Here is a 24,894-nt window from a genome sequence, read left to right as displayed (position 1 = left end):
CGCCGCGCGGTGGCCACACTTCCCATCGTCGAGCTCGGCCACCCCTCCCCCGCGCACTGCGGCCAGATCTAGGTGGGTCCACTTCGAGCGAGCATCTTACACTTCCGGGAGTGTACGGGTCCCGGACCCAAAGCCCTGGGTTTTTAGCCAAGGTCACGCAGAGGCTGCCGAACGGCTATCCGTGCTTTTCTTAGGGCAGGCGGTTTTTTCCATCACTTGGTGTAGTTTATACATTCAGCTGATCGTTTCTCAGCAAGGGCAGTGGTTTCCATCAGAAAGAATACGTGGACAAGAATAATTTCATCAGAATCTGTTCAAATTGTCATTCCTGAAAAAATGACAATGAGAAAATAACCAGTGTTGTAGAAGCCCAGTCCCTTCCCGTCTCCCGTCCCCCACCGTGACTTAACCAAACTGCAGTGTGAATTCCTTTCGGTGGAACTAACTACAATCTGACTTGGACCGAAGGAAGAAAATAGTATTTCTAGCTCTACCAACCTGAGTGGTGGTGATGTTAACTTCCAAATCATTACTATAGCCAGTAATTATTTTAACACTAGGGATAATTGAGTAGACCAATGCTAATTGCAGTGTTTTATTATCCCCCTCCTAGTACAATGACCCTTAGTTGAAAACTGTATTCTTAAGTACCCATAACAGTTAATGTGTAGTTTTTATTTGCTTTTGACTCAAGTCTTAACTCCTCAAGCCAAGCTGACTCGTTTTATCTTAGGAACAGTTCTTACCAATCTATAAATCCCGACTGTCAATGTTGAGGGGCCACTGTATGGTGCTTGTTTTACTGTAGGGATCATAATTTAAAGTAGAACTTGCTGGAGAATCGGGGGCCATTAAACTTAGGTTAAAGCTAAATTTTTGTAAAGTTTCAGTTAAAAGCATTCTTTTCTACTTTAAATTGTTGCCCATGCTTCCCTTAAAACTACAATCCCATCATGCACAAAAGTATCACAGTTGGGTGGATTTCTGCTGCGGTGTCTGCTTCTCATTGGTTTAGAAGAGAAGGACTTCCGGCTGCCCAATGCCGGCAACAAAGATCCGGGTTTTTTTGTTTGTTTGTTTTTTGAGTGAGCAATTTGGAATCCAACAAGTCGCCTTCTGTAATGTTCTTAATTCTTAACGTTGGTTTTTTGTTTTTGCTTTGGTACTAGGGATCAAACTCCGTCTTTGCGCTTGCTTGGCAGGCAGCAGAACCACTGAGCTAAATCCCCGGCCCATCTATTATTTATTAACATTTTAGCTGGAAGTGTTTTCTGACTCTAGTTTTTCTTAGCACAGGCCTAATCTGTTAGAAACATTTAAAGAATTTTATTGAAGTAAAATGGGCTTTTGTTGTTGCTGGGGATTGAACTCAGGGCCTTCACACTAAACTACATTGTGGCACCTTTTTTGGGGTGTGGGATGGAACGGGCCTTTGCATTTACAGGGAAGATGGCAGAACCACTGAGCCAAATCCCCAGGCCATTGTAGTACTTTTTTAAAAATTTTGAGACAAGGTCTCACTAAGTGACTGGGGCTTGGATCATTGTGGCTTCCCAGGGAGCTGGAATTATAAACATGTACCTCTACCCAGCTAAAATGGGCCTATTTTGAACAAGTTCTTTTTCTCCCTTTAGGTGTTTTTTTTCCCCCACTTTCATTTTACAAGTGAAAGTTTAATTGAGATATTTTTTGTTTGTTTGTTTGTTTGAGACAGGGTCTCTCTATGTAGTTTAGACTGACCTGAACTCACTCGAACTCACAGTGATCCCTCCTGCCTCAGCCTCCCAAGTGCTGGGATTACAGGCTTGAGCCACCACACCCGGCAATTGAGACATTTTTTGATACATAATTACATTTGTTTTGAGGAATTGATACTTATACATACTGCATCTTGATATTTTTTTTCTCCCCCCTTTTTTGAGTCCCCTTCCCATCTACACAGTTTTCTTCCCTGTTGCAGTGTTGGTCTTTTTTGGGGGTGGGATCGAACTCGGGTCCTTGCACTTGGAAGGCAGGCAGCAGAACCACTGAGCCAAATCCCTGGCCCTCTGTTGTAATGTTTAATGTAGATAAAAACAAAAAGAGATGCCTAATTAAAACAAAACAAAACAAAACAAAAAAGCTAAGGTCTACAAGAGATAATGTTTGATGTTTTTCTGACAAACAGATTTTTAAAAAAATGAATAGTTCTCTTAGCCAGGCCTTGCTTCACTGTGCCTTCTGCAGGAGGAGGCCTGGCCATAGTGATGTACAACACATCACTCCCAACACCTTTTAAGTCCTCAACATCTACTTAGGTTGTAGATTTCTGTGCTACCCTTTATCCCCCACCCTCACCACTGGCGATTAAACCCTGAGGGGACTTGGACGGCTTAGCTCAGTATTCCACAACTGAGCCACATCCTAGTCCACCATGCTACTCTAAAACAGTAGCTATACATAGATATAGATAGATAGATAGATAGATATTTTTTTTTTGGCACAGAAAAAAAGCTGTGCAAGACCTGTTCTTACTACTTTACTTGAATCCTCTTCCCCAGCCCCCAGGGTTACTCTTCCCACCTTTTCTTTCCCAGGACAGCTAACTGATGATTTAGCCTTCTACCGTATTTGTGTTCTTTTAGGGAAAGGACTCTTACCAGTTTTTCAATTAGAGGTTAAAATAATAATATCTGGATATGGCTGGCATGAAGTAATAATAGTTGGGTAAATACAGGTTGGAATTCATTATCAGTGGCTAGGTACCATCCCTGTATTACTATTATTATTTTGATACTGGGTTTTGCTGAGCTACCCAAGTTGGTCTTGTGATCCTCCTGCCTCAGCATCCTGAACATTTGGGATTACAGCCACACTCCACCATACCCAGCTTTGTGCTTTAACAATGTCTAGGGGTGGATTAAAAGCGTAGTGGTTAATCTTGGTGGATCTGTGTAATTAACCCTGGTTTCCTCTAAACTCCACCTATTTACATTCCTGGTGGCTTGGAGAGTGCTGCGATCTCTTCCTCTCTGAAACCTTTGTTCCTAAGGGCAGCGTGCATAAGGAAATGCTTTTGACAGTGCCTTTCAGTCCTAACTTTGCAATTTCACACACCCGTCTGCTTTTCTCTTGGATTTTTAGTGTCAGCTATACATTCAGTTTCAGTGTTCCGTATATATATATTTGATAATGTAACGAGGCTCAGCACCCACTGGTTTGACCTAATAACTATTTTATACAGGTTTGTTTGTTTTTGGAGACAGAGTCTTGCTGGTTTCCCAGACTGGTCTTAAACTTGAGCTCCTGCTGCTTGAAAATATTTCCAAGTTCCTTATCTGTCCAACAGTTAAGACTGTTGGCTATGAAATATATCAGCTCAGGTTTCTTTCTTCTGTTTTCTGTTTTTGCTGTTAGTGAGGTGACAGGACTCCTCAGCCTTCTCAAAATGCTCCCTCTGCAACTCATTGGCCTCTCTGAGATGATGTACAGCTGGTGCCCTCCTAGGAAAGCATTCATTACACACTCTGTTGCATACACTGTGCACCTGGAGGCTGTTAGGACTTAGAGGGCAGAGGAGCAGGTGCTACAGGTGGCCTTCTGGGAAAAGAAGACTTTACATGTTTTTAATCATTTCTCATGCCCAGGTGAACTGGCTATCTTAAATATGTCATTCTAATGCTGTGCTGAAACTCAGTTGACGATAAGGCTGTATCTAGAAGCTGCTAATATACTCTTTTGTGTGTGTGTGTGTGTGTGTGTGTGTGTGTGTGTGTGTGCTGGGGATGGAACTTGGGACCTTGCGCTTGCTTGGCAGGCGGCAGAACCACTGAGCTAAATCCCTGGCCCTAGTGTACTCATTAGTATTGAAATTAGTACCTTCCCAGGTTTCTAGTTGTCAGAGAATCATGTTGAAAGAATAGAGAAAAGCATTTGGTGTGGATGCCCTTTTGGTTTTTGTTTTGAGACAAGGTCTTGCTGTGTAGTTCAAGCTGGCCTTGAATTCACTATGTAGCCCAAGCTAGCCTCAAACTGGGCATGGTGGCACATGCCTGCAATTTCTAGGGCAGCCTGGGCTACAAAGTGAGATCAAGGTCAGCCTAAAGTGAATAGGGGAAACCCTGTGTCAGAAAGACAAAAAACTTGTGGCAGTCCTCCTGCCTCAGCCTCCCAAGTGCAGGGACTACAGGCCTGAGCTACCCATCCAGCTTAATGTTAAATGCTGATTCATTCTTTCTTTTTTCCTTTTTGAGATAGGATCTCACTATGTAGTCCAGGCTGGCCTTGAACTCACAACAGTTATCCTGCCTTAACCTCCCAAGTGTTGGGATCACAGGTGTGTGCCACCATGCCTTAATGTTGACACACACACACCCCCCGTACCTGGAATTGAACTCAAGACCTTGTGCTTGCTCCAATGTTCTTTGTTTTTGTTTCTGGTTTCAGGGATTGAATTTAGGACTTTTCATTTGTGAGGCAGGCATGGTGCCACTGAGCTAAATCCTTGGTCCTAATTGCACTTTTAATTAAGAAGATAGAAGGCCAGGGGGATGTAGCTCAGTGATATGGTACCCCCCTAACAAATGCAAGATTCCCAGTACCAAAAAATTAGGCACTGCTTTACAATGAGCCGGTGCTTATAGAGTAGACCTGGGCTTGAGGTAGGACCTTTATTTTCTGAGATCTCTTGTCTATATTAGCAGTTTATGATGTTTGGGTATTTTTTAATGTTTATATAGGTGTGGACACTGCAAGAGGCTTGCCCCTGAATATGAAGCTGCAGCTACCAGATTAAAAGGAATAGTCCCATTAGCAAAGGTGAGTACAAATGGAGTTTTCATTAAAGAATATAAAATATTTCACTTTATTTTATTTTGGTACCAGGAATTAAACTGAGGGCCTTGTGCTTGGTAGGCAGGCGCAGTGCCACCAAGCTACATCCTGGCCCATAAAATATTTCAAACAGGATTTACAACTAAAGTTCATTTTCACCATTCTTATGCTGACAAGAATGAAAAGTAGTTTCTGGGTAAATTGCAACTTAGTGTTGGTACAATTATAGTTTCAAAAGATTAAAAGTAAGAAGGGACAAATGTAGACAGTAAAAGTATAGCAATTAGAGGAAAATTATGATTGAGTAAATGAATTCATGAAGCTGCCATATTATAGTCACAGTGAAGGGAGTAGAAAAATGATGAGAAGATATTGATGAGTATGTAATTGACTATAAATGTGGTATTTGTTGTTACAGTTAAAGTAATGCTTCAGGAATTTTGCCATTATCTCATACTAAATTCATAGTTGTTAAAGTTTAAAAACCCACATTTCTGCCATCCTCTAATAGTTCAGCCAGGCAAGGTGACACATAACCTGTGATCCCAGCTACTCAGGAGACTGAGGCTGGAAGATAACAGGTTCCAGGCCAGCCTGGGCAGCTTCACGAGACCCTGTCTAGATAAGAAGGGCTGGAGACGTAGTGCAACACTTCACGTATTCAGTCCACAGGACTGGTAAACAGATAGTTTGTACGTCTGTAATACTGTTTTGAAAACTACTTTTTTTTTTCCCCCCTGTATTGGGGATAGAACTCAGGACCTTGAGCTTGCAAGGTAAGCACAGTGCCACTGAGCTAAATCTTCAGGCCCTGGAAACTACTATTAATCCTGGTGTCAGGCACCTTACCATAGGGAGAAAATTTCAATCACAGTTTAATTCCTGCCTCATGTAACTTATAGACACATTAATCTTCTGTGACCTTGTTTTACCCATCTTAGTGTACAAGTATTGTACCTCAGAATCTTATAAAGATTAAACGAGAGAATATATGCAAGTGCCTATAGTACTACCTACTTCAGGGTAAATGAATAGATGGAAATTGCTTTTCTCCTCCTCATAGGTCTCCCTAGATCTGTTATGCTGTGATTTGGCCCAGATTCAAAATAGCTCAGGGCACATGTGTAAATACTGATACTTTTTCTTAATATCTCGATGATTTGTGAAACCAAATTATACAATACCCCAGCTAAAGGGCTATCTGTACCTATCCATATATCCATTTAGTAAAGTAAGCCTCTGCTGGGGAGAGAGTTCTATAGCTCAGTGGCAGAGACCTTGTCTAGCTGGGTTTGATCCCCAGCACCACATGCACATAAAAAAGCCACTGTTAATCGTTTAAGTGATTTATTCCTCTCATGTTCTGAGAGAACACTACTACATTACACAACAGGTATTCCAAGGACAATTCAGATACTAACTTCAGCATTTTGTATGAAGTCTTGGATAATCTAAATTTTAAAGACCTCCTTTGATGGTTCTGATTATACAAATATCATTCGTTCAGCCTTTAAGATTTGATTTGGGGCATAATGCCAAGAACTGCTTGATCCTTTGTGACTTAGCCAGCACTCATATTTTGGGATTATAGGATCTTAGAGCAAATAAGTGGATAACAAACGAGTGTGTACATGTTCTAATCTGCAGGTTGATTGCACAGCCAACACAAACACATGTAATAAGTATGGCGTCACTGGCTATCCAACCTTGAAGATATTTAGAGATGGTGAAGAAGCAGGGGCTTATGATGGGCCTAGGACTGCTGGTAAGGATCCTGGTTATATTCTGGAAAAATTTGTTAAGTGTCTTGCTTTTGATTGTGGAAACATGAAAGTAGGCTTTTCTGCATTAAAAATTTCTTGCCTGCCAGATCAGTTTGGTGCAAAATGAGCCTCTCTAAATTCAGTGGACCCTTGACTTAAAAACTCAATTCATTCCCGAGGGCTGGTTATAAGTCATATTGGTCAATTGAAGGCTCAGGCTCCTCTACACAACTTGAAGTCTCTCTCCTGTACACAGGCAGATCTCAGTGTCCTTAGAGAGACACTGGCTCAGGATTTCTCAATTAACCCCACACAAGAAAGGATGCTGTAATGTTCCTTCCAGAACTCTTTAAAGGTTAAATGTGTATTTGAGACCATCTGGAAGCACAGCTGCCAAAATTCAGGTCTTAAGACTTTGTAAGTTACAACTAAAATTCTTGGGCCAGGGATTTATTTAGCTCAGTGGTTCTGCCACCTGCCTGGAAAGCACAAAGACCTGAATTCCATCCCTGGTACCAAAAAAAAAAAAAACCTAGGGGTCGGGGATTTAGCTCAGCGGTTCGGTGGCCTGCCTTGCAAGCGCAAGGACCAGTGTTCAATCCCCAGCACCAAAACAAAACAAAACAAAACAAAAACCTAAGACTCTCATCGTAACCCAAGTTGTTTGCATGTCAACTGGTCTAATTTCAGTGTCCACTGTGTATAGATTATGTAAGTAATCAGAAAATAGTTGAACTTAGAATATAAGATCAGCCATGGCTGGGGATTTAGCTCAGTGGTTCTGCTGCCTGCCTTGCAAATGCAAGGACCTGAGTTCAATCCCCGGTACCAAAAAAAAAAAAAAGAATATAAGATCAGCTAGGCACTTTTTCATTTGATAAATATTGAGTATACCATGCTGGATATTTAGATATGCTAGGTGCTTAGTGTTAGTTAACAAAGTCCTTCATGGTGCTTACATTCTGAGGAGAAGGACAAAAAGAATTTCCAGATGTATAAATGGGTGAGCCACAGGTAATGGTGCAGAATAAGTCCCAAGAACCATACCAAGTACAACCAGTTCCAGAACTGCTGTCAAGAAACCTGTTACAGAGAATCTCTTAGTGCCAGGGATTTAGCTCAGTGGTGCTGTGCCTGCTTCGCAAGTGCAAGGTCCTAAGTTCGATCCCTGGTACTGCAAAAAAAAAAAACAAAAAAAAAAAAAAAAAAAAAAACTCTTAACTGGATAGATCCCAAATTCCTGAGCAATGTATGTCAGCCACAAGCTGAGTCAACTTGCCTCCGTTTCCCACCCAAGCTGGGGGAGCATATTTGTGCCCACTTTGCCAAGAATTGTAGCTCCAACTTGAGATCCAGCTCAAGCTCCCAAAGGTGCCCAGATTCCCCATGAAAGCTCCATTGTAAAGACCTTTGTTTGCCAATGTGAGGACAGGATTGGCTTGACTGTTGGACTCTGGGGTACAGGTGTCTTCCTGTGCTCTTCATACAAATAACCCTGAGGCAGGGTGGAGGAGCCATCTCACACCCAGTAAGATGGCTTTACTATTATTTTTGTTTTGTTTTGGTTGGGGTTTTTTTGTTGTTGTTTTTTGGTACTGGGGATTGAACTCAGGTCCTTGCGCTTGCAAGGCAGGCCACCAAACTGCTGAGCTAAATCCCCGGCCCTATACTATTATTTTTAAAAAGGGTTCCTGGTATAGCTTAGTGGTAGAGCATCAGCTCAACATGCCTGAGGCCCTGAGTTCAATCCACAGCACAACAAAATTAAAAATAAAAAAACTTAAAAGTGTTGGCAAGGATGTAGTGAAATAGGAAGTTTTGTGCACTGCTATTGAAAAGTGTGGTGGGTCCCCTAGAAATTAAAGATACAAGGGGGCGGGGATTTAGCTCAGTGGTTCTACCACCTTCCTCGCAAGTGCAAGGTCCTGAGTTTGATCCCCAGTACCAAAAAAATAAAAAAAATTAAAGTTCAGATGTTCCTTGTTTGATGACCTATTTTCATAACATTTTTGGAAAAAAAAATAATAACTGTTCTGACTTACATCTACCTGTGGCACTTATCTGACTGTCCTTTTTTTTTTTCTTGGTACAGTCCTATACATCTGGCTTATAGCCTCAATGTCTTTTTTTGCAAGAACGCCTTTTAATATTTTTCGACGGGGTTTCGATCTCTCAGAATGTTGCACTTGAAAGGCAGGTGTGGTGCCACTGAGCTAAATCCATAGCCCAAGGTACACCTTTTTATACAGTACTATAATTTTTGCTGATTGTACTATACAGTACAGTGCCATGTTCTGTTGTATGTTACAGTACTGCATGTAAGAGTTATGCAAATAAGAGCAAATTCATCAAGTTGGAGTTGCCTTTGGTCTTTTCTTTGTTCTGAATATTGTAACGTACATACTCTAAACTGGTCTCGTTTAGAGACCAGTTCTTTTAACAACCTTGTCACAGGAACAGAACTTGGTCCTTAAATGGAGTGTTTGTATAATTACCATTATATAACCTAGCAAGTCCACTTCTAGGTATATAACCAGAAGAATTGAAAACAGGGTCTTAAAGAGATAGTTGTTCACATTCATAGCAGCATTATTCACATTGGATTAATAAACTGATATATACATAGTGGGATGTTGTTCAGGTTTTGTTTTGTTTGGTTTTTGGTTTTTTGAGACAGCATCTCACTATGTAGTTAAGACTGACCTGGAACTCACTATGTAGCCCAGGCTGGTCTCGAACTCATGGCGATCCTCCTGCCTCAGCCTCCCAAGTGCTGGGATTACAGGCATCACTGGCTTGTTCAGGTTTAAAGAGGAAAATTCTGACACTCTGTGACATGGGTAAACATGAAGACATTGAGCTAAGTGAAAAAAGGCCAGTCACAAAAGGCAAATACATATGATTCCACTTATGTGAAATGTCGAGAATATCAATCTTCAAAGGGATGGAAAGCAGAATAGGTCATCAGTGACTGGAGGAAGACAAGGGGAGTTTAATAGTAGAATTTCAGTTTTTGTTTGGGGGTGGGTTTTATTCTTGTTTTGTTTTTTTAAGACCAGATCTCACTATGTAGTCAGGACTGTCCTTAAACTCACTATGTAGTGTAGACTGGTCTCAAACTTGCAACAATCCTCCTGCCTCAGCCTTCCAGGTACTAGGATTACAGGTGTGCACCACCACACACAGCCTTCTAAAATTTCAGTTTTGCAAGGGGAAACAGTTCTGGGCATTGGTTGTACAACATTATGAATGTGCTTAAAAATGCTTGAGATGGTGAATTTTATGATGTATGTGGGCAGATACATATTTTTTTTTCTACTGGAGATTAAACTCAGGCCCTTTGCACTGATTCAATTTTTTTTTTTTTTTTTTTTTTTTTTTGAGACAGGGTCTCACTATGTAGTGAGACTGACCTGGAACTCACTATGTAGCCCAGGCTGGTCTTGAACTCACAGTGATCCTCCTGCCTTAGCCTCCCGAATGCTGGGATTACAGGTGTATGCCACCACGCCCGGCTACTGATTCAATTTTTTTATTTTGGATAGGGTCTCACCAACTCACTAAATTGCCCAGGTTGGGTTTGAAATTGTGATTCTCTTGTCTCAGCTTATCAGAGTGCTGGGATTACAGGCATTCACTCACCACCAGGCCTAGCTTTATGTTTTACCATAATTAAAGAAAGCAAAAATATGTATAGATAAAATGAATTAGTAATGAGAGTATTAAGAGAAAAATAAAACTGGGTGATGTGATAGTGATTTGTGGGAGAGAACCATCTGATCAGTGTGCTGGGGGCGGGCTTGAGCTGAAACGTAATAGGGAGGACCCAGCTAGGAGAAGATCTTGGTGAGAGAGAGAGCCTTTTGGACAGAGGGAAAACAAGCAAACCGCTGTGGTGTGCAGAAGAAATTGGTGTATTAGAGGGACAGAGAGACCATGTGCCAGAACACGATAGGCAAGGATGGAGGGTAAACTTAGAGATCTGTGAGAGCTGGGTGCTTTAGGAATCACAGGTGATGACAAAATTTTCATACGATCAAAAGACAAATTTATCCAGCAAATCAGGCATATTTTCCTTTTCATAATGGAAAGCTCAGAGGAGAGAGTTTAAGTTTGGGGACTTAAGAAGTCACAGCATTTTACTCTTGTATAAAGCACTCTGGACATGGCTCCTCCCTCACTCTGATGCCTCTCAGGACTGTTTGACCTTTGGCTCCTCACCCTGGCTGTGTTCATAGCCTGAAGCAATCTTTCTCATGTTTGCATGTCTTGCTTCTTTTTGTTTAGACCATGGCTTCAGTTTTCCTAGATGTTGTAGCCCACCCAGTCTTATCTCCTCCTCTTAATTCTCTTCTTAGCACTTGTTGCTGGTTTGTTTGTTTTAATTGTTCATTTGTTTGGAAATGTACTATGTTATAAGCTCCATGTGAACGGGAACCTTGTTTGGTTTTATAACTCTCTACCCCCAGCGCCTAGAGTTTTCACACTAGACACTGTAAATCTTTGGGATAGGGTCTGGCTAACTCATTCAACACTAGATTCCCAGGCCGGGGATTTGGCTCAGTGATTCCACCACCTACCTGGCAAGCTCAAGGTCCTGAGTTCGTTCCCTAGTACCAAAAAAAAAAAGCTTCTGAGTAGCTTATATATCTTAAAATAGAGAATTTCTCAACCTCTGACCAGTGGGTCAAATGTTTATTGTATTTAGTCAGAAGAGATTTTGTTTGTGTGCACTTCTAGCTGTTTGTTTGTTTGTTCTTTTTTGAGACAGGGTCTCACTGTGTAGTTGAGACTGACCTGGAACTTACTTTGTAGCCCAGGCTGGTCTTGAACTCACAGCAATCCTCCTGCTTCAGCCTCCCGAGTGCTGGGATTACAGGCGTGTGCTGCCATGCCTGACTGTGTGCACCTCTAGGGACTTAAACTGCTTGCTCAGCACTCCTGTATACCTTCTAGAGAATTCTAGATAGACTCAATCTTAGAATGTGCAGAGCCCTGAGTTTGTTCATCAGTACTGGGGGGAAAAAAACCCCAAAAGAACATCTGTGTTCCTGTGTTTTGAGAGCTTGAGTGGTTTCAGTGGACTGAAAGGGTAAGTGAAGTAATAAGTCAGCCCCCCACCTGGCGGGGGGTCTTGCACTGCTGGTACTGGGGATTGAACCCAAAGCCTCAAGCACGCTAAGTGCTCTGCCACCTAACCATGCCCCAGCTTGTGTCTTTTTAAATATATACCTTTTTTTTTTTTTTTTTTTTAAACACCAGGGATCAAACTCAGTACCTTGCGCTTACAAGGCAGGTGGCAGCGCCACTGAGCTAAATCCCAAACCTATTATATACATTTTTTGACAGTGATCATTGTATATATTTGTAGGGTACCATGTGGTATGGACTTCAATACGTGTATTCAGTATGTGATATTCTATTTTTAAACCTTTTTACTTAACTAGCCCCATTACATCTGAATAGGAAAGTGTGATTTCAGCTGGATCAAGAGTGATTTGAGGGCCAGAGATTTAGCCCAGTGGTTCTGCTGCCTGCCTCAAAAGTGCAAGGTCCTGAGTTCAATCCCCAGTACAAAAAAAAAAGTGATTTGATCTGTAGTTAAAGTTGCTATGTGAGCTATGCAGGGCACTGTGTTTTTGTCTTTAAAAATGTAAGCCTATGGGTCACTGCACTGTTTTAAGAATAGAGACTTTATTAAGTTGCATAATGGATATTTACTGAACCTTTTGTGGTAGGCACAACAAAGATCACTACCCATTTGAAATTTACTTGATAGTGGAAGGATAAAAATAATAGATAAATCTTTTTAATATTATAAATGCATGTATCTTTTCACCCATTGGATCCACTTCTAGGAATTTAACCTATAGCTGTATTCTCATGTGCAAAATAACATTAACCCTTTATCACAGAATATCACAGTCATTTGTAACAAGAGATTGTAAACACACACTAGTTGTGGTGGGCTAAAGCATGGTACATCCACATAATGAAACAATATGTAGCTATCATAAAAGTTTGAGGTAGCTCTTTATTTTATAATTTACCTGTAAGCTGTGTTAAACAACAAATACAACACATGTATATGTTGCCATTAGAGAAAGAATAACAGTTCGTCTGTCAGTGCATGGTTTGTTGTTGTTGTTGTTGTTGTTGTTTTTTGGTTTTTTGAGACAGAGTCTCACTGTATAGTTGAGACTGACCTGGAACTCACTATGTAGCCCAGGCTGGTCTTGAACTCACAGCTCCTGCCTCGGCCTCCCTAGTGCTGGGATTACAGGTGTGCGCCACCACGCCTGGCCTGTCAGTGCATGTTTGATAGGCCATGCAAGAAACTGAAGCTATGCCAGGTATGGTGCAACTTGCAATCCCAGCACTTGGGAGGCTGAGGCAGGAGGATTGTTGTGAGTTCAAGGCCAGCCTGAAGTACACAGTGAGACCCTGTCTCAAAAAATCAAAGGAAACAAAAAAAACCCTGAAACTTTACAGGATGGAAAATAGATGACTAGGAACAAGGGAGGAGTGTTTATTGTGTGTTCTTTTGTACCTTTTGAAATTTGAGTCATGAAAATGTCCTCAAGCACTAACTAAATTCTTATTTTAACTTTGATAAGATGGAATTGTCAGCCACCTAAAGAAGCAAGCAGGACCAGCTTCAGTTCCTCTCAGGACTGAGGAAGAATTTAAGAAGTTCATTAGTGACAAAGATGCCTCTGTGGTAGGTAAGTAGCAAATATTTAGGCCACAAAATTATCAACTTGTTTTAAAAAACCCTCCATATATGGGAACAGTACAAAGTAAAAAATCATCTTACAAAACTTGGGGCAGTTTAAAAGACAGCAGCTAGAATTGGGTCAGTATACTGTAATGTGGGGAAATGGTATATTCGGGGGATGTCACAAATGTAAAGGCTTGCTTTCAGTTAAAGCACTAGAATAGGAATATCTTCCCCTGCCCTCAGACTGTCATTGAATTCTCATTGCTCCTGCCTCAGCCTTCTTGGTAGCTGGGATTACACGTGCACAGCACCATGCCAGTCTCAGTGTGTGTCTGTCTCTGTCCCCCCTGCATATGAGCACGCTGTCTTGCTTTTTCATTATACTGCGGATTGAACCCAGGTCCTTTGCACTGAGCTGTGTCCCAGCCTCCCTTTTGTCTTTTGAGACGGGGTCTCTTGTAGCACTGGGAAATAAACTCTATCCCAGCCCTTTTTGTTTGAGGTGGGTGTTCTCACTAAATTGCCCAGGCTGGGCTCAAACTTTTGATGCTCCTGCCTCAGCGCCCAGACTGCTGAGATTATAGGCATGTACCACTACTCCCGACTTCTAGCATTTTTTACAATTGAATTTATCTGCTGTTGTCGTTGCTGTTCCGGGGATTGAACTCAGGACCTTGCACTTGTCAGGCAGGTGCAGCACCACTGCGCTACATCCCTGGCCCTGGATTTGTTTATGTTTTGTCTTTTTTCTGTACCAGGAATCAAATTCAGGACATTGCGCTTGCCCAGCAGATGCAGTGCCACTGAACTATATCTCCAGCCCCTTTTTATTTATTGTATTTTGTCTTTTGGTCGGGGGACAGGGTCTCACCCTGTAATTCTTCAGCCTGGCCTTGATCTCACTATGTAGCACAGGCTGTTCTTGAACTCAAGGCAATCCTGTCTCAGTCTCCCATGTGCTGGAATTACAGGCATGCACCACCAGGCCAGGCTAAGTTTAAGATCAAAAGGCTAGGATTTGTCTTACATAGTTTTATAGCTTGCCAGGCATGGTAGCACATGCCTGTAGTCCCAGCACTTGGGAGGCTGAGATAGGAGGATGGCTGCCAGTTCAAGGCCAGCCTGGGCTGCATAGTGAAATCCTATCTAAAAAAAAACAAAGTAAAACATTTTTTTACAGCCATCTTTACTTTGTGGGGTTGTATTAGCCAGGTTTCTGTTGCTATAACAAAATGCTTATGGCTGGGAACTCTGGAGATCCCTGTTGGCTACGTCTTGTGGCAAGGCATGCAAGGGTGAGCGGGAGGCCTGAGCAGGGGTCAGCCTTGCTTTGTTTTTTTGTTTGTTTGTTTTGTTTTTTGTTTTAAGTTTCCTTAGAGAGGGTGGGTTATTGTGTCAAAGCAGACCAAGTCCTTATTTTTTCTTATCCAGAAAAGATGATAAAAAACCAGCACTTAAAATTCTTAAATATCTGTTAACATTTACAGCTTCGTCCTTGTGTTGGACATTTTCCATGTAGGTTTTTTCAGGGATTTGTTCAGTGAAGCACACTCCGAGTTCCTAAAGGCAGCCAGCAGCTTGCGGGATAACTACCGATTCGCACACACCAACATTGAATCTCTGGTGAAGGAATATGACGACAATGGAGAGTAAGTGGCTGAGCTGAATGCCCTGTCTGTCTGTCACTGTGTGACCAGACGAGGTTTGTGCTCATGATTTCCAGCTCGATTGAGGGAGCACTTGTTAGACGTTAATCTAAGTGCCAGAAACTATTACTTTCTTTTGCTTGGTTTTGTTATTTAGTTTTTTCAGACAGGGTCTCACTATGTAGTCCTGCCTGGCCTCAAACTCCTGCCTCAGTCCTCAAGTGCTGGGATTACAGGCATGAGCCACCATGCCTGGCTCTATTACTGTCTTGTATAGGCACTCGTAGGAGAAGATATGGTTTATCAGGAATATAAAGGCAGGAGTGTGGTTTTTTTTGTTTTTGTTTTTTTCTTTTGGGATAGAGAGGAAAAAGCTTCTTAAAGAACATAGACTTTTTTTTTTTTTTTTTTTTTTTTTTTTTTTTTGACAGTCTCACTGTGTAGTTCAGACTTGCCTTGAACTCACTGTGTATCCTAGGCTGCCCTGAACTCAAGGTGATCTTACTGTCTCAGCTTCCTGAATGCTGGGATTACAGGCATACACCACCATGCCAGGCAGGACATGACTCTTTCTAGAGCTTTCATATGTTTGTTAAATTTTATTTATTTATGTTTGAGACAGGCTCTTTCTCTATAATTCAGGCTGGCCTTGAACTAGTGGCAATCCTCCTGCCTCAGCCTCCTGATTACAGGTGTGCACCACCACAACCAGGATGTGACTCTTGAAAGATGAGTTTTTCCAAGTGGGTTATGGTGGCTGGGGTGAAAATTATTCCAGGTCGTGCTGCAAGAATATAAGGCAGTCTCAGTATTTGACCTACAGTGACCTCTAGTACTGCAAGGGTGAACAAGGTCATGGTGAAAGATAAGGTTAGAGAAGTAAGCAGAGACCCAATTGTAGTCATTTGAAGCCCAGTGAAAGATTTAGAGCTGGGGCAACATGGTTAATTTTGTGTTTTGAGTACAAACATTACTGTTTCCTACATAGTAGTGGTTAAAGATGAGTAGGACCAGGCAGTTAGGAAAATCTAAAGTAAGACAGTATTAGTGGTAATGAAGAGGAACACATAAATATAAAAAAATGAACAGCATTTAGGCACTCCTATGGAAGATCTAGAAAAAGTCTGAGGTTCTTAGACTGGGTAATAGGACCAATGGTAGTCATTGTCAAGTTGAGAAACAAATTTGGGAGGAATAATAAATGATCATTTTGGACACAGTGAGATTAAGAAGCTCATGACAAGAACCATGGGTAGCTGGCGGATGGCATTTGGGAGGAGGGATGTGCCCATGCACATGTGCTTCCCACGCTGGAGTTGAACCCAGGCCTTTGTGTTTAGTAAGCGAGTGCTGTAACTCAGCCCTTGGAAAGTTTTTAGTTCTGGGGATCAAACTCGGAACCTTGCACTTGCAAGGCAGGCAGCAGAACCACTGAGCTAAATCCCTGGCCCAGAAAAGTTTTTGACTAGAGGTAAAGGACATGTTAAATGGTTGCTGACCCATGGAGTGAGATGCGGTCTCTCAGGATGGCATATCAGGTAGAGTGTGCTGAGGACTTGTGCTGCTAACATGTCCAGATTTAACAGAGTGTGTAGTGCCTGTGCTATACCTTTTACTGCTATTGATCAGTCCTCCTAACAGCCCCAAGAAGCAGACACTTGTAAATCTGTTATGGTGTGACCTGGGTTTGAGGGGCTTGGGGCTTTTGCTGGGATGATTGTTAAAGACAAGGAAGGTCTCGCGATGTAGCCCAGGCTGGCCTTGAACTCATGGCAATCCTTCTGCCTCAGCCTCCCAAGTGTTGTGTTTTACTGGTGTGCAGCACCATCACACCCAGCATGACCTGATGACCAGATTTTTATGCCTGTTTTTTTGGTTGGTTGGTTTTTGCAGTACTGGGGGTTGAACTCAGGATTGTGCACTTGCCAGGCAGACACAGCACCACTGAGCTACACCCCCAGCCCTTATGCCTGTTTGTTTTGAAAAGTTTTATTAAGCACTTGCTAGACTTCAGGACAAAAGCACACAAAGAAGTGATGTGCCTAGATTCTCACAGTAAGACTCAGAACTGGGACTTTATCCTAGAAGGTCTAGCTGGAGATGGCAGGCTTGGTGATTAAGCCTGCCATCTACCTGTTTATAGTAGGTTCCTGTTTGCTGGGTAGTTTCTCTGTGTCCTATGAAAATGCTGTAAAACATTGACATACAGTTAGGTGTTGATTAATGTTGGGAGAATAAAAAAGGGCTTAACGGTACTAAAATGAAGCCAAAACTGATGTGTGTTTGGGAGTGGTGTGGGAGGAGGAGTGACTGAGAAGCTGCAGGAAGAGTGTGGGGTGTGGGTCCTTTAGATAGTCATATCTTCCTGTTAAAAGCCTGTGGCTCCGAACCAAACCTTAGATGCAGTTTTAGCAGAACATAAGGTTAGAAATTAAGAGGCTTCTATTTCTCCTGTGTCTCAGTGGATTGAACAAAGCTCGGATTATGTGAGAGGAAAAGTAGTACCAATAAGAGAGAAAATTCCCTAAATTTGGTTTATTGAAATGGAGCAGTCTAACTGGGCATGGTGGTGCACACCTGTAATCCCAGCACTTGAGAGGCTGAGGCAGAAAGATTGCCATGAGTTCAAGGCCAGCCTGAACTAATAGCGAGACCCTGTCTCAAAAAAGAAGAAAAGAGAACTCTCAAGTGGGAGGTCCCAAGTTTGATCCTGGGTACCAGAAAAAAAGAGGGGGGCCGGGAATTTAACTAGGTGGCAATGCGCCTGCCTCACAAGCATGGGGTCCTGAGCTTAATCCCCAATAAAAAAAAAAAGATGGAAGAATCTAGAACGAAGGAATTTAAATGAACTTCAGCTAAATATTGTCTGTAGTTGTGTACCTGCAAACATTTCGTGACTAGAAAGATACAGTGAGTTCAAGGCAGCCTGAATGACACAGCAAGACCCTGTCTCAAACAAAACAAAAAAGTGGGGAGGGAGTTTTCAAGGGGAAGGGATTTTGCTACAGGAGTGGGCTCTGCCTTATTTATGTCGCTGTACATGTTGGGCTGCATTCCGCTGTTTGTTACTCCTTTTCAAGATTTGGAAATTAGTCCTTTAGTTTTACTCCCTTCTGAGCTAATGGAAACAAAGGCAATGCCCAGGGGGTTAAATTGATGCCTGGGCCAGGACCTTTGAAATTGGGGGTTTGGTGGCCTAAGATGAGAACAAAGGTCTCAGGTTTCTTAGCACAAGGTTTAGTAAACCCTATACCAGTTACTACACTGGAGAACAGGATGGCTGCCATGCTAGTGCTGGTGTGAGGGCCATGTGGCTTCCTCTGGTCCCATAATCACCTTGTGCTTAGTGATAGCAAAAGTCTGTCATCTGTGCTTTAAGTGAAAGGTGTGAGAGAGTGCCTCTGCTGTCTACTAACGCTGTTTTGTTTTAAAGAGGTATCACCTTATTTCGTCCTTCACATCTTGCTAACAAGTTTGAGGACAAAACTGTGGCATATACGGAACAGAAAATGACGAGTGGCAAAATTAAAAAGTTTATCCAGGAAAACATGTGAGTTACACCTTGTTATAACTTTATACCTTGTCAGAGATTTGTTTGCCTCAGTTATTAAGCAAAGCCATATTTTGATTTACATTTAGTTTTTTTATTTTTCTTTAGGATACTGGGATTGAACTCGGGACCTTGTGCCTTATAAGACAGGCAGAGGAACCAATGAGCCAAATCCCTGGCTGTATTTTGATTTAAATAGCCTATTTGATAGATTATAGCAATAGTAGTTTTAACACTACATACAGCACCAATGTGTGGGCCCTAGAATTCTTTCTGTGGTCCTGTAAATCTATATTACTGTTCAGTGTTTGTCCTAAAAGTTGAAATTGCCTTTGCTTTATAAATGCTGTGATACAGCTATAAATTCCTAAGGTTCATGATGGACTGTTTCATTTCAGTTTTGGTATCTGTCCTCATATGACAGAAGACAATAAAGACTTGATACAGGGCAGGGACTTACTCATAGCTTACTACGATGTGGACTATGAGAAGAACGCTAAAGGTTCCAACTACTGGAGAAACAGGTATGAAGAGTCATGTTGTCTTTTTGTAAACAAGTTCACCCAATGTGGTAGCGATTCCTTTTCGTTTTCTTGTTACTGTACGTGATATAAGAGAACATTTAGCTCCAGAACCTCATTTGAAGCTGTGAGGACAAATAACAAGCCGTTTCCAAATTAATTAGGCTTCTCTCGTAAGTGTTCTTTTGCTTTATGACGCACTGATTCCAAACCCTACAATAAAATGTGCAGATTTAATGTCAATCACTGAAAACATTGTGCACATTACCCATTGAGACTCTGGTATATTTTACGCTTGTTAATTTTACTTTCAAACCAGTCATTATACCTTTGGGAGGTTTTATAGGTATATAAGATTCAGGATTCAGTGGAAGTGGACTATTTCATTAGATACCACCAATTTGGCAGTGAAGTTCGGTAGGACAGCAAAGTACACAGTGATTCTGGGTCTGTGCCCAGGGATATAAGTTCAGCATGATTCCTGAGGGTTGTTTGGACTCTAGAACTTGGTCTTTACTTTCTAGCCTCTGGCTTAATTAAGGGGGGAAAAAAAGCTTTACCACCCTGATAGAGTCTTGGCACAAATAATCTTGTTTCCCACAGGGTGATGATGGTGGCCAAGAAATTCTTGGATGCTGGACACAAACTCAACTTCGCAGTGGCTAGCCGCAAAACCTTCAGCCATGAGCTGTCTGATTTTGGCTTGGAGAGCAATACTGGAGAGATTCCTGTTGTTGCTATCAAAACTGCTAAAGGAGAGAAGTTCGTCATGCAGGAGGAGTTCTCGTGAGTTTCCAGTTAGCATGGGTTCAGGATTTCAGTCTGCAGAGAAATTGAGGCCTTGTACACTACTGAGAACTATGAAGAACAGCTTTGGGATGTGGAGATGGGTCTTCTAGTCAGCTTGTCACTTCCTGTCTAATTACAGGTATTTAAGGACTATCATTGACCTTAATGATTTCTGAAAACTAACAAAAAGGGTGCAGCTTAGAATTCTTAGCTGATTTTACTCTGTTAAAAGTACTGTAGTAGGGGTAGAAGTGGTGCACAACTATAATCCAAAGACTTGGGAGGCTGAAGCAGAAGAATCATGACTTCTGGTCAGCCTGGACTACATAGGGAAGCGCTGTCTCAAAAAGCCACCCCCACACACACACAAAAAAAGAGATAGTGGAAAAGATTGGACAGCTTCTTTGAGATTGATATACTATCTATCTATTTATTTATTTATTGGTACTGGGGATCAAGCTTGGGACCTTGTCCTTGCAGAACCACTGAGCTAAATCCCCAGACCTACTTTGGCGGGGGGGCGGTATCCGGACTCGAACATGGGATCTTACACTTGAAAAGTATGCATTTGCACTGAGCTACATCCCCAGCCCCAGACTGATATACTTTTAAACTAACCCCCTCCCTTTTGTACAGAACATCTTTTCTTCTTACAGTGCCACAGGGGCCTAAAGTAAACATAGAAAATTGGAAAGATATTAAGACCCATACACAGTATTTACCTTCAGCACCTGAGACTTTGCAAGATTAAGACAAGTGGAATCTATCTCATAAGTCAATCAATAAAACAAGATTCTGGGTGAGGGATTTAGCTCAGTGGCACAGTGCCTGCCTTGTAAACACAAAGTTGTGAGTTGGACCCTGGTACAAAAAAACAACAACAACACAAGATACTGTAAATAGATACTGTTCTCAAGAGCAGCAGGTCCTGGTTTTCTCTTTTTTTTTGAGACGGTCTCACTACATAGTTGAGATTGACCTTGAACTCACTATGTAGCCTAGGCTAGTCTCAACTCACAGCGATCCTCCTGCCTCAGTCTCCCGAGTGCTGGGATTACAGGCATGTGCCACCATGCCCATCGAGGACCTGATTTTCTTATAAAATTGAGTAAAAATGAATCTCCAGAAGACTCTAGTGTTCCTTCTTTCTGAGCTTTCTAATCTACAAAGAACACATTAGAAGCTAGGCAAGGTGTCGCACGCCTGTAATCCCAGCACTCGGGAGGCTGAGGCAGGAGTATCACTGTTGAGTTCAAGACCAGCCTGGGCTACACAGTGAGTTCCAGGTTAGTCTCAACTACATAGTGAGACCCTGCCTCAAACACACACACACACACACATACACATACACATTAGAAGTAGAAGGAGGTGGGTTCTTTCTTGTTCAGTCAGTACTTCTGCATATTAAGAGAAAGAGGCCTACCTTTTTTTTTTCCAGCCATGAAATTGAAGCTAACATGTAGAAACTGCTCAGAGAAATTTCCTTTTTAATCCTCAGTGGTGAGAGTGAGTCACCAAACCCAGCCCTGTCTTTTTTTCCATGCAGGCGTGATGGCAAAGCTCTGGAGAGGTTCCTGCAGGATTACTTTGATGGCAACCTGAAGAGATATTTGAAGTCTGAGCCTATCCCTGAGAGCAACGATGGGCCTGTAAAGGTGCACTGTCCACATCCTCTCCATGCCTGTCCCCAGTTGCCTAATCTCTTTATTCCAAAAATGTTGGGTCTAAACAAAGTCCTTACTGGTGTTGGCTTTTTTGGTTTTTTTGCGGGGGGGTCCTCACCTTCCTGAGTTATAAACATTGACAGAGCTTATTAAATGTTTGGCAGGGGCAAGAGTATAAAACCATAGACTTTTCTGATGGAAAAATTGGGATGGGGTAAATTACCCTTTGGTGTAGAGCACACCCTGAGCAGCATTATGTTACTCTGAAATTATTTTAACGAACAATGAGGTTTTTCCTGTGACTGGATAGATCATGACCCATGGGAAACAGGAATGATTTGGTTAAGCCCAGTGTGATGGCTCACTCCTATAATCTCAGCACTTGGGAGACTGAGGCAGGAGGGTTGCTGTGAATTCAAGGCCATCCTGGGCTACCTAGTGAGTTGAAGGCCAGCCTGAACTGCATAGTGAGACCCTGTCTCAAAAAACAACAAAAAAAAAATTGGTTAATGGGGAGTGGTAAAATCTTTTAACATAGTCTGTAAATGTGAGTTGGGTTTCCACAACTTATTTTCAGTGATAAAATCAAATGTGAAAGGGTTTAGGCCCAGAAACAAATACAGATTGTGAAATTATTCCTCAGCTCGCCTTACAGCTAGACACCTGTCTGTGTTTTCCAGGTAGTAGTAGCAGAGAATTTTGATGAAATAGTGAATAATGAAAATAAAGATGTGCTGATTGAATTTTATGCTCCTTGGTGTGGTCACTGTAAGAATCTAGAGCCCAAATACAAAGAACTAGGAGAGAAGGTAAGTCTTAAACCCTATTCTGAAGCTAAAAATCTGAGCTGGGCGTAGTGGCACAAGCCTGTAATCCCAGCACTTGGGAGGCTGAGGCTGGAGGATCGCTGTGAGTTCAAGACCAGCCTGGGCTACACAGTGAGTTCCAGGTCAGTCTGAACTACATAGTGAGACCCTGTCTCAAAAAACCAAAAAAAAAAAAGAAGGTAAAAATCTTGAGTTAGACATAGTAGTGCATACCTGTATCCCAGAACTTAGAAGGCTGAGGCAGGCATATCATGGGTTTGCAGCCACCTGGGTTATATAGTGAGATTTTGCATGGATAAGGGGTCTGGGGGGTATAACAGTGTAAAGACCTTGGGGTCAATCCTCAGTACACTTGTGCATACATATATACACACATAAATCTGAACAGGAAGTTCTTGTACACATTCTAAATTGATTTACTTACGCTAATTATTTGCTAAGCGCTGGTAGATTTATTTCCACTGGTACCTTCTCTTCACTGCCCTCTATAGTGTCCGTGGCCTTAGGCTATGCAGTGCCTCAGATACCCACTTTTAACTTCTTCAGTCTAGATTATAGTTAAAAGTATCTAGCAGTTTCTGAATATTGGTAAGGCTTATATGAATCTGTATGTTTCTTCATCTTAAAACACTTAGTTTTGGGGCTGGGGATGTAGCTCAGTGGCACTGTGCTTGTCTGGCAAGTGCAAAATCCTGAGTTTGATCCCCAGTACTAAAAGAATCAATCAGGCCAGGAATTTACCTCAGTGGTTCTGCCGCCTGCCTCACAAGCACAGGGACCCGGGTTCGATCCCTGGTACCAACAACAAAAAAAAAAGGAATCAATCAATTAAACAAACACTTGGCTTAGCCCTTGTATTGTCTTATTCAGGCTAGCTAAATGTGAACATGGCTATATGTAGTCTTAATGTAAACCAGTAAAGAAGGAAGCTGGAGGGTCGACAGATTGAAGTCCTGAATTGGCTAAGTGTGCCTTAGTCGCAGAAAACTTGAATTTAAAGGTCTAACCTTTGCTAGGCTGGGGGTGTAGCTCAGTGGTAGAGGTCTTGCCCAGCATGACCAGGTCCCTGGTTTAATTCCCAGCATTGCAAAACAAAGGTCTCACCTTTTTATCTTAACAGCTCAGCAAAGACCCAAATATTGTCATAGCCAAGATGGATGCCACATCCAATGATGTGCCTTCTCCATATGAAGTCAGAGGGTAAGTAGATAAAAATGCTCGTAATTAACAAAGATGTCTAGTTGACTGACAGGGGAAAATAAACTTATTATAAGCCACCAGAAAACCATTTCTTTACTAGACATGGTTTTAGGGATCTTTATATTGAAATTGAGGACAGAGCCAGGCATGGTGGTGCATGCCTGTAATCCCAGCACACTGTAGGCTGAGACAAGGGGATTGCCACAAGTTCAAGGCTAGTCTAAGACCCTGTCTCAAAAAAAAAAGAAAAAAAGAAAAAAAAATTGAGGACAGAATCACCTATCCTTTCTTGGCTATTTTTTTTTGTTTTGTTTTTGTTTTTTTTGTTTGTTTGTTTTTGCCGGTACCGGGGATTGAACTCGGGTCCTTGCGCTTGCAAGGCAGGCCACCGAACCGCTGAGCTAAATCCCCAGCCCCATTTCTTGGCTATTTTGCAATGACCCCACAGCCAAAAGTTTTGTGAGCTCTCAGATTCTAGGTTTTGTTGGAATATAATTTAGTCATTGATGGAGAGTGGAAATCATAATATAGAAAAGTAATTTCCCAGAAACAATTCTTATATGTTATAGCTACTGTGGAAGCTGGAATTAATAAACCTTTCTTTTTTTCTGTTCCCAGTTTTCCTACCATCTATTTCTCTCCAGCCAATCAGAAGCAAAGTCCAAAGAAATATGAAGTAAGTGTATTGGCCCACAAATATGCACACAAATACATACCCAGTTCTTTGAATTGGGTCTGTTTAACTGGGAATTCTTATGGTAAATATCTGTGGTTGCTAATTGCTTTTATAAAAAGCCCAGGGTTATTTAAAAAGTTAAATTTTCAAGTTGGGTTGGTGATGCATGCGGTAATGAAGTTACTGGAGAGGCTGAGGTAGAACGATCCAAGTATAAGGCCAGCCAGGGGAACTTAGGAAGGTCCTGACTCAAAAAGGGGTGAAGCATTTGCCAAGCGTGGGGAAAACATTTTCAGAGTCATCTTTTTGTTTTTAGGGTGGCCGTGAATTAAGTGATTTTATTAGCTATCTACAACGAGAAGCTACAAACCCCCCTATAATTCAAGAAGAAAAACCCAAGAAGAAAAAGAAAGCACAGGAGGATCTCTAAAGCAACAGCCAAATGTACACTTTGTAAAAGGACTCTTCTACCAGAGATGGGAAGCCACTGGGGAGGCCTGGGACCCATGCAGGATCATCACCTCAGCCGAGGGCAGGATGGATACAAGCTCAATCCTGTTACATTTTCTCAAAACTTTTTCTTAGCTGCACTGTTACCAGGACCAGTTTATGTTTGTGGTTTTGGGAAAATTATTTGTGTTGTGGGGTGGGGGGAGTTGAGTTGGGGTTTTTTTGTTTTTGTTTTGTACATTTGGAACAGTGACAATAAACAAGCCCCCTTTAAA

The 24,894-nt window shown here is 41.9% G+C and overlaps 1 protein-coding gene across 1 annotated transcript in view; it reads left to right on the top strand.

Moving 5' to 3' along the window:
* Pdia3 (protein disulfide isomerase family A member 3) overlaps positions 1 to 24,894 on the top strand; it is a 25,352-nt gene extending 458 nt beyond the window's left edge. Inside the window, exons 2-13 of the mRNA XM_010624852.3 lie at positions 4,719 to 4,797; positions 6,460 to 6,577; positions 13,193 to 13,300; positions 14,816 to 14,945; positions 18,376 to 18,492; positions 18,891 to 19,016; positions 19,617 to 19,799; positions 21,349 to 21,457; positions 22,147 to 22,275; positions 23,414 to 23,493; positions 24,112 to 24,169; positions 24,486 to 24,894. Of these exons, the coding sequence (XP_010623154.1) occupies positions 4,719 to 4,797; positions 6,460 to 6,577; positions 13,193 to 13,300; positions 14,816 to 14,945; positions 18,376 to 18,492; positions 18,891 to 19,016; positions 19,617 to 19,799; positions 21,349 to 21,457; positions 22,147 to 22,275; positions 23,414 to 23,493; positions 24,112 to 24,169; positions 24,486 to 24,599 (1,351 nt within the window). The 3' untranslated portion in view covers positions 24,600 to 24,894. The remainder of the gene's footprint in view (positions 1 to 4,718; positions 4,798 to 6,459; positions 6,578 to 13,192; positions 13,301 to 14,815; positions 14,946 to 18,375; positions 18,493 to 18,890; positions 19,017 to 19,616; positions 19,800 to 21,348; positions 21,458 to 22,146; positions 22,276 to 23,413; positions 23,494 to 24,111; positions 24,170 to 24,485) is intronic.

Source organism: Fukomys damarensis, unplaced genomic scaffold (assembly GCF_012274545.1).
Source record: "Fukomys damarensis isolate Sample0158 unplaced genomic scaffold, DMR_v1.0_HiC HiC_scaffold_17, whole genome shotgun sequence".
Lineage (NCBI taxonomy): Eukaryota > Metazoa > Chordata > Mammalia > Rodentia > Bathyergidae > Fukomys > Fukomys damarensis.
The sequence above is the reverse complement of the archived record's forward strand: the minus strand, read 5'-3'. Positions and strand labels throughout refer to the sequence as shown.